The following is a 9,914-nucleotide window of genomic DNA, read 5'->3' as shown; positions in this document are numbered from 1 at the left end:
CACACACACACACACACACACACACACACACACACACACACACACACACACACACACACACACACACAAAAGACTGGATCAGACTGGGGTACACACAACTGAACTGGTTTTCTGGAAACTCATGATAAGTTCTGGTTTGATACTTTGAAGGTGGATTAGCTGGTGCTGAGATTACAACACTAAACTGTTTGAAGTGAGATTTATAAAACACTTTTAAATCCAACAAGAATGAAATTCATGGAGAACAAATATAAATGCCTATTTGATGCAAACTTTTTCACAACAAAATTTTGGCAGAAACATATAAAAAAGGTCACACAAACTAAAACACCATAAACAAAAGAAGAAAAATGCCTTTTAAAGCCACTCTCCATGTTGAGATGTAAAGATTACCAGTGATGGGTTAGAAGCAGCAACGTGGTTAATTGTTAGTTTTACCTGCTGTTCTGCTGAGGACCACCTGCCTCAGTTATGGGGTCTGGAGAGGTTGTTGACAGAGTGGACAGGGACTGCTGGGACCAAGGAGACGAGTGGGTTCCTGACCCGACTCTGAGGGAGCCCATGGAATAAGAGGAAGGCAGAGTGACAGAAGCGGGCCGCTGGGCCCCTGACCCACCGGTGTAAAAAGAAGAGTTGCCATAAAGAGCAGACTGAGGTCGAGAGTAGTTTTGGGCAAAAGAGTTGCTCCTGGGTGTCCGTGTTGAGTGCCAGGAGTTTGAGGAGGCATCCAGGTTGTCAAGAGACTCACCTCTGCAAAGCACCCACACCAATGTTAGCACGTTAGTTCAAGCAATTAACCACCTGGCTTACCAACTGTTTTTATTATTAGACTTTTACAAGTTCACCAAAAGAGACAGTGTGGTAGCCTGGCTGGTAAATTGCTTTGTTTTTGTACCCAGAATGTTAGTTGGAATAAAAACAAAATAAAAAAAAAAACAGGAAGTGAAACCTAAGGAGATCTCTGTACCTGCGCATGGGTGGCATGTCGCCCTCCCTGTTGGTGACTGTGCTGGCGGAGCGCTGACGGATCCAGCTGTTGTCTGTAAGCAGCGACGTCGTCTTCTTCATCTCCCTCAGGATCTGCTGACGCTCCAGCTCGGCCTGCGACAAGGGCAGCTGCTGCTGACCCTTCCTGTCAGTGACTCCGGCTCCTGACACTACATCCAGGGAGGACAGAAAAACAACAAAACACTTGGTATACTTACATTTAGTAAAATTAATACTTAGTAATTCAGCAATTACGTTAAAACAAACAAAAAAACTGAAATATAATTAGAGGGATGTACTTGTGTTTGCTCATTTTGACTGCAAAATGAAATTAAATCATGCAGGACAAAAGACAGCATTGATCCGACAAGAACTTCACTGCAATCAATGAATTACAGTCATTTCACGGTCAGCCACCTGATTAATTCCTCATTCGGCTGGTCAGCTGCAAATCAAACAGCTGAGAGTTTTGATTTTGTGAAACACCGCCGACTAATTAACTGAATAGACCCAGGTGCTTCAGAGGGGAAGCCCACCTAGCTCTGGCTCGTATCTCAAGGCGTTCGTGTTGTTTCTCCAATCCGGCTCCATCACGGCATTCTTACTCTGGCTTCGCCTGTCTCGTGCAATCGTCAGCTTGTCTTTCAGCAGCCATGGAGACGTACCTCTGTGCTGCATATGTGCACCTACAGCGAGGTACAGCCCGCATACACAAAATTTGTGCAACAACATGTCGACATGGAGCCAAACAACAATATACTGAAGAAATTTATAATTATTACAGATCAGTACTGATGCCAGAAACAACACCAGTGTATATAAGGGTGTCTGATTATAACATTGTTATGGTTATCTATTATGTGTTAATTGAAATAGAGTAGATACATGTCCGAATCATTAAACAACACATATTTTTTAAAGCTGTAATTACATAAGAATGAAGATTGTTTGCCTGAATGCCTGGGATTCAGCCGTAGGCCAGCAGGGGGCAAACTCAGGCATTGAAGATTTCTGGACTGTATTTATAAGGGAACTTCCTGGTTTTTTATTCAGTGTGTGGTTTTGACTTGTCAGTCCTTGGCTTAATAAACCCCCTCTCCAGAATTCTGGTGTTGTATGACATTATTTCCTATCACAGATCATTTTATTTAACACTTGTGTTTTCATCCGATTTCAGCCGATATTAAAACACGTATTTCTTACAATACATTAAAAGATACTGACCTCTCCTCGCTGGTTGGTCTTCTTCATCAAGCTGAGAGGTTGACTTGGATCTTGTCCTGTAAAAAAAGGCAACTATCTTCATTGAAAAATACAAGAAAGAAAAAGTACAGGTTGATTGCAAACCTTTAAAGGGGCAATATTATGTGTTTCAGGCATACAGTACATTTAAATACTGTACCATAATAAAGTATCTATGTCACCTTTAGTTGTTATTAAAATGCTGTTTTTATGTTTAAATAGAAAATAAACTTATCTTCTCATCACCTCCTCTTCTAAACGCCTTGAAATTGGCCTCTGTCTCTTTAAGAACCACCTCCCGCTTATGGGGGAGGAGGGGGCTGCTATGATGCAGTTTACTTGGCATCTGAAAATACATTTCCTCAAAAGGTATTTTGAATCTGAAAAGAGCTTCACTGAGTGAGAAGTAGTGGAGCTTAGCAGACAGTTTAAGTTTCACTTTCACTTTCACCCGAGAGCCTGCAGGAGTCATGGGTGTGTGTGTGTGCGGGGGGGGGGGCTCTGCCATGAAGAAGTTCAGTTTAAAGACACGTCCCAGGGGTGTTTCTGGTCCCAAAAGGTGTTTCTGGTCCCCACCTGTCATTTTGCTCCTCAGCATGGCTTCCTAAAAACGCTGCAGGATTTCTCAAACATGCATGAACGAGTCAAAGCAAGGCTTTGAGCATGTTTTTATGAGTGATATAAAACTCAAAAAAGTTGATTTTACATGATATTGCCCCTTTAATGACAAAGCTTCTCATTTTAAAACAGTTGGCCTCTCTTTCTCATTCTAAAAAACATTTCAGGGATTAAATTTCAAAATTGTCTATTTTGTTTTCTAAATAATGATATTAGTTGATTTACCTTTTTGATTGTTGAGTTTTCATAATAATTTATTATTAATAAAAAGTGATTGGCATCATAGATATTAGCTGTTTTAATATGACAGCTATCCACATTTGCCCTGGTCAGCTAGCCCAGTAGTTCCCAACCCATGTCCTTGAGTCCCACTATCCTGCCTGTTTTACGTTTCCTGCTTTGACCCACCTGTTTTGTATGAATGAGTAATTAACAGGCTTCTGAAGAATCTGAAGACTTGCTGAAGAGCAGAGAAACAACTGAAACATGCAGGATAGAGGGCCACAAGGGCAAGGGATGGGAACCACTGAGCTAGCCGTTAGCTCTTCAACCTGGTCAAAATTAAACCAATGAGGTCATTCAAAGAACTGTTTACAACAATCAATAAGTTAATTTTTCCTAGATTTCCACATGTTATCAAAAGATTTGAACCATTGCTTAAAAAGATTTATGCAGGTCATTTCTCTTAGAACTCCTACGTAATCCACGTAGCAAACAGAAACCCAGGTGGGATGATTAGAGGAGGGAAAGTGAATGCATTTGATGCTTTATGTTAAAACACAAACAGTAACATGTTAGTTTGATGGTCATGTAGGACAACAGAGGTGTTAAAGGCAGCAGAGGAGGAAACGTGGCTCTACTGACCACTGCTGCTCCAAGGCTCGCTCTCTTCGCTGCTGCTCAACAGCTTCCTGTCGCCTCCTCTCCTCCTCCCGTTCCTCCTCTCTCTTCCTTTGCCATCGCAACTCCTCCTCCATCCTCTTCCTTTCCTCCTCAATTTGCTTCCTTTTCTCCTCCTCCATCCTCATCCTTTCCTCCTCAATTCTCCTCCTTTTCTCCTCCTCCACCCTCCTCCTTTCCTCCTCCTCCTTCACCCTCCTCCTTTCGGCCTCCTCCATCCTCATCCTTTCCTCCTCCTCCTGCATCTCTCTCCTCTTCCTCTCCTCTTGGAGCCGCTGCAGCTGCCGCTCCTCCTCCTCCCTCTTTCTCCTCTCCTCGGCCTGCCTTTGGCGCTCCTGCTCCACCCTCCTCTTCCTTTCCTCCTCTTCCCACAGAGGAGGAGTGGGATGGTGGGCAGAAGACGGGGGCACGCGTGGGCTCATGTTGTGGCTGTTCACCTGGAGATGGCCGGTGAGAAGCAGAACAGAAAGGAGGAAGCGTTTAAACACAATGACGTTTAGTGAAATGGCATCAGCTCTAAATCACCTACAAACCAGACAGTTTTTTGTAATTCTGTTTTATTTTCTGAGCAAAGCCATTTAATGTGTAGATTTCCAGATGACCGGACTTCACTCTGCTCTTGTTTTTTTTAAAAGTCAGATTCAGGATTGTGTGGCCACATAATCACAGCTTAATTATAACATTTAAATATCAAGGCTCTTTGGATACATTTGGATGAATTTGAGCAGTGAGTCATGACTAATTGCTACCTTTTAGCACTCCTCAGACAATATTTCCAATATTAGGTCACATGCAACATGAAATAAAATGCTTTTCTTACCTCTTGTTGAGCCCCACTTGCGGCAATGTCCTGCTGAGCTTTGAGCCATTCCTCCTGCAGCTTCTCCTGATCACGCTTATATTTTTCCTGAAGAGAAAAGCCATTGTACATCATGCATACAGTCATGCATTGTCCATTTTACCTTAAAAAGAAACACATAATACATAAAAAAACATTTTAAAAGTCTTTGAGATTTAACATCTTTCTGAAATTCTAATCACATTTATGTTGGCTGAAAATAAACAAACATTTGCTAAAGCTCATCAGAGAGGTTTGCCAGGCAGATTGTGAAATCAGGTTAATCCAGAAGGGAGGAAATCTGATCAAGTTAACAAACCCTCTCAGTACAACAATCTGCTTTGCTCTTTTTGATGTCAATCCAGAAAAAAACATCCCAGGAAAACTATTTGAACAGATTCTTCTAACTTTTATTGTGTAAAAAATATAACAGATTAATGAGGGACACTTTAAGCACCTAAAAGTCAGCTAAGTTTATTTTTGGTTGATGGAGAAAAAGGATTGGGTATTTCTTTTGTTGACCAAGGAGAAGTAACATTTTGCAGATTTGTCACGAAGAGACCATTTGTGATCAGCAATGCAGGAGCATGTCCCTACGTTGTCCGGACGAGGCTAAAGAGAGCCGCCTGTGTCTCCAGACTGTCTCCTACATGCACAGAAATCGTTCTATTTTCAACAAGTCCTTTGACCATCATTTCAAGTTTTGCTGGAACAGCTGTAAAGACAACTGCATTTTCTGATAACCTTGCCTCGGTCAGCTGATCCTCTCAGGGGAGGAAAAAAACCTTCTGACCAATCACATTATACCTGGAGCATTTCCTGCATGACAGACATTCTGCCTGGGAGTAAAGCACGAGACTTGGTCTCAGCGAGGGTAAGAGAAGAAAAATGTGCAATTTCTGTCACGCAACCGTACTAACGAAACACAATGTCTGATATCGCATGGTATAGAAATCTTGTAATTTCTTTGCAAGAGCAAATTTCTAACATGTAAAACCTGACTAGACTGTTTAATTGTTAAGCTGTTAATTCTGTCTATTTCATATTCTAGTTTAATATGCTTTAGTGATCATGTGATAACAGCAACACAAAGCTTATAGCTCTTATGGAGAAGGCATGCGAATGTTAGTGTGATCTATCTTGACTATATACCTGAAGGAGGCGCTCTTGTTCCTTCTGCCATTTCTCTTGTCTTTTGCGCTCTTCCTCCGGGTCCCAGGACCAGCGGCTCGAGGACGGAGTGATAGCAGGAACTGGTATCTGAGGAAAGAAATAACCACTGAAACAAAAAGGTTCTGAGTTTATAAAATAAAATTTAAAAAATACCAAATGGGTATTTTCAACAGCTGGAAATAAATGTCATTCTGATTTCTTTAGATGTACACAGACATCCAAAAACCTTAAGGGGACTTGAATTAAAACTCGTTTCTGAGGTTCTCGGAAGCTAATAGCTTCAAGTTAGTAATAATCTTCATCGAGACATCTACCTTTTATGAAATTCACTTCAGTCTCATTTCTGGGCTGAAAATTTTTGCCAACTTGAAATTCTTCAGAAGCAACAAAACAAAATCTGCAACTTCCTGCAATCAGGTGCGTTGTTGATGATTGCAATCAAGAAAAGCAGTGCATAAAAATAACTGCTACTAAACAGATGCATTATTAGGTCCACACAGTCTTTTTCAAACCTAAACCATATATTTTAATCAAAATGTTGAGTAAAAGGCAAGACAACAAAAGGAAATTATTGACCCACAAAATTAGAAAAAAATAATAAAGCTAATATAGCCTACAAAACTTAACCTGACTAAAGATCTGGACATATGACTGGCAAACAATGTTGAAATAATTTGCATAATTTTCATGATTTTTATTTAGACTTCAGCTTTTGTCCGGCTTAAGAAGACTTTTCTCAGACTGGCTCATTTGAGAGGCTGATTTGATTAATGGTTCTAGGTGTTGTAATAACTACCATTCGAATCTGTTTTTGCTGATGTGGTCATGGTTAAACAGCAAACATTTTGCAAATAAATCAACATTACTCACATCTGGCACCGCAGACTCTGATCCTCCTGGAAAAAGAAAACTCAATCAGTACCTGTGACACATGCAGGCAGAATAGCTCAGCATGTAAATAAAATTTAACCCTCAGGTTTCAGACTACAGAAACATCAAGGTCTAACTCAACCTTTCAAACCACAGAGATGATTTATTTTTTAATTAAATGTCAAACTGTAACAGTAATTGATGTTTTCAGCAAGCCTTAAGCGCCAAAGGTCAAAATTTACTTTGGGATTTATTGATCCTCAACATAGTGGATCACAAGCATGTTGACATTTACACCCAATGTAATCCCAATACTTCTGAGAGGAAAATCCATAAATTGATTGTGAAGACACAATCACATAAGCTGAAATCAGCGACATGCATGCAGAGACGTCATAAACACAGAACAGCTGATCTTGAAAGGCTAAAGGATGCTTCAATAAGTGTGTCTGAAAAACATTTCAGTTCATGCGCAGCAAAGTGAAAAGTGTAGCCATGTGTTAAGCTTGGACATCATTCAATATTACCACAAACACAACAGGATTTGAAAAAAAAAATTGCTTTTGTGGTTGGTGAACTGAAATAATGTCAAGCTGCAGCATTTCAGAGCAGAATGTGGGGCTTTTACATGTTCCTGTAAACATTCCTTCAAAGTGCAATAAAGTACATTATTACTAAAGCAGCATGCCAGAATCTCAGGCTGTAACAAGCAAAGGTGAGAACGTCATTGCAAACTGAACCCTGTTTACCACAGAGGAAGACCAGCGCACTGACACTGGACTCTGAGCCACCTGAAGGACGGAAGGGGCACAGCACAAGGGTTTAAGCTTCGGCATCAGACAGATTAAAACAAAACAAAAAAAAAAGATGTGGCCTTTAAATGGCGTCCATCTTAATTCTCATAATGTTAAATCAATTGATAAAAAAGGTTTATCAACTGAACACAATGCTGTGAGCAACATGCAGTTCCTACTGGGCGAGCTGAAGAATTCAGCAAGACGAAAGCAGAGAAAATAGTCACCAGAACACGTACAAGTTATTAATAAGTACCACCCACATGCCTTCAGTCGACTCTTTTTTACCTTGTTCAAAAAACTCTGATCGCCGTTTTAAGTTTTTCAAAGATAATGGTTCTGACTCTACATGAGAAAAAAAGAAAACAGGATAAAATAAGACAAGAAAGAAAAAAAGTCTAACTTAAGCAGACAGCATTTTTTTATCGTATTATAAAACTAGAATTGTTGACATTGTTTATTTTAATTCTCAAAGTACTGGTGTATCACAGTGAGTGGCATACATTTATTTCATATTTTACTTCTACTGTATATCAAACTGACACCAACACTGATGGGCTTTAAAACTATGACCAGAAATAATCACGAGAATCAATATTACGACCTTTCTGACTGCCCTTTACCTTTATTCCTCATGGTCACTGGTTCCTCTTGGAGATTCCCATTAACTCTGTTTGAAGCCACATCCTGCAGGGAAACGTTGCAGGGTCAGTACTCATTACAGAGTCTCCTTAACACTAGAAGTCCCAGGAAACAACACTGGAATAAAAATTCATCCATGTACTTACCACAACAGAATGAGTGGGGTTCTCCTTGGCTGGCACCGTTTCTGTCAAAGTGCGTGAGGTGAAATCCAGACTGGGCTTGATGGTTTTTGTTTCCGGAGAACCTAGAAGTATCGGATGATCCGTACTGGTCAGATTGATGGTCTTATGACTTTTAAATGGCAGGGAAGGTTGGTCTATGTCCCAGTCTGCATACAGTAAATGCAACGGGCAGAAAAACAGATTGCGTGTTTACACATAAATCTGTATTTGAATCTTTTGTTCATGTAAGCCTCAGTGTTTGAAACAGTTTACCCACAGACCACTGGAAGAGAAGGGTGTTATGGTGTTATTGCAGCAGCAGGCGGTGACAGAGAAACCACCTTCCCCGGCCATGCAACCCATTAAAGCTTTCATTAAACCCAAACAGCCTTTCATGTAAAAACCTTTGAACTTCACTGAACCTTTTATGCTGTTTCAGTAAACTACACTGACTAGTTTTTACTTTTCTTAAACAACACTGATGCTGTTGGAAATCATAACACCATAGACCTGAGCAGGGTTAGTCCTTTACAAGAAAACACTGCAGAAATAGAAAAATGAATGTCAATAAAGTAGAGAAACCAGCAATAAAATAAAAAGAACTGCAGAACTGATAAAACTGGCAACAAAAACCCCACAGACRCCAAAACAGCACCATCCTTCCCCTCACCCAACAAGACAAGAGAAATTTACAGGTCTTTCATCATTCAGCTGTCATGAGATTATTCATGGATGACTTCACAATAGTTACGACCAATTTAAAATGTCAAAACCGTTTAGCAACGCACAAAGCTTAAGCAGCACTGTCAGTACAGGAATGTAACCGTTAAATGTTTTGTTCACTTTCAGTCTCTCTAGTCTGTGTCACACACACACACACACACACACACACACACACACACACAGATCACTCACTGTTCTGGCCATGACGGCGGACATCCATGACCAGGCTGCCCTCCTGCAAGGCCGTCTCCAGGCAGGACCTCCACTCTGTGTAGCTCATTTCTGCCACCTTGTGCCCGTTAACCGTCAGAACCTCATCCCCGACCTGAAGCTGGCACATCTCAGCTGGGCTGCCTGAAAGACACAAAGGTCAGGGGTCATAAGGAGAGAAGAGATCACTCACTTTCACCTCTTTAATGACATAAAACTGTCAGAACTTCTACAGTTTAGAACATCATCAATACTTTGTTTTCTCTCATTGATTTTATGATTACATTATCACTGTGAAAGGTGGGCTGTCATGTAATTGCTTGTGTGTKTGTTCATTTGTCTGTTAGTAAAATATCTAAKGAACCATCTGTCATGTTTTAACAAAACACTGGATATAGACCTACATGCTGGCTGTGTCCAAATACAGGGGCTGCATCCTTCGAAGGCTGAATTTAAAGGCCGATTRCATCACACAGCAAAGCACCAAAGGCTGTCCAAATTCAAAGGTTATACTCCAATTGCGGTCAACATGCGTTGTCTTTTCCCCCAACTTGAGGGACAGGTTCTGTGTATCCTTCACAGCCCRCMTTATACCAAGTTGAATTTTGGGCCGACTGGGAGATTATATTTGCTTTCAATGGCAAATAAACAGAGAGACAGAGCAAGACAGTACAGTTTTAAATAAAACGTATATGAGCTTGTATGACGGGTCTCTTAGTTCTTCGTGTATTTCCTCTAAGTTAATAATAATAA

The 9,914-nt window shown here is 40.6% G+C and overlaps 1 protein-coding gene across 1 annotated transcript in view; it reads right to left on the bottom strand.

Annotated features, from left to right (window-relative positions):
* The window catches only part of lmo7a (LIM domain 7a), a gene marked incomplete in the record, with an annotated part of 55,718 nt that overhangs the window by 1,750 nt on the left and 44,054 nt on the right, over positions 1 to 9,914 (bottom strand). The window contains 12 exon segments of the mRNA XM_014021932.1: positions 439 to 750; positions 968 to 1,157; positions 1,524 to 1,673; positions 2,212 to 2,267; positions 3,712 to 4,184; positions 4,568 to 4,654; positions 5,738 to 5,845; positions 6,629 to 6,654; positions 7,711 to 7,767; positions 8,046 to 8,109; positions 8,211 to 8,395; positions 9,144 to 9,305. Coding sequence (XP_013877386.1) covers positions 439 to 750; positions 968 to 1,157; positions 1,524 to 1,673; positions 2,212 to 2,267; positions 3,712 to 4,184; positions 4,568 to 4,654; positions 5,738 to 5,845; positions 6,629 to 6,654; positions 7,711 to 7,767; positions 8,046 to 8,109; positions 8,211 to 8,395; positions 9,144 to 9,305 — 1,870 coding nt within the window.

Source organism: Austrofundulus limnaeus, unplaced genomic scaffold (genome assembly GCF_001266775.1).
Source record: "Austrofundulus limnaeus strain Quisiro unplaced genomic scaffold, Austrofundulus_limnaeus-1.0 Scaffold310, whole genome shotgun sequence".
NCBI lineage: Eukaryota > Metazoa > Chordata > Actinopteri > Cyprinodontiformes > Rivulidae > Austrofundulus > Austrofundulus limnaeus.
This window is presented reverse-complemented; position numbering and strand designations above follow the sequence as displayed.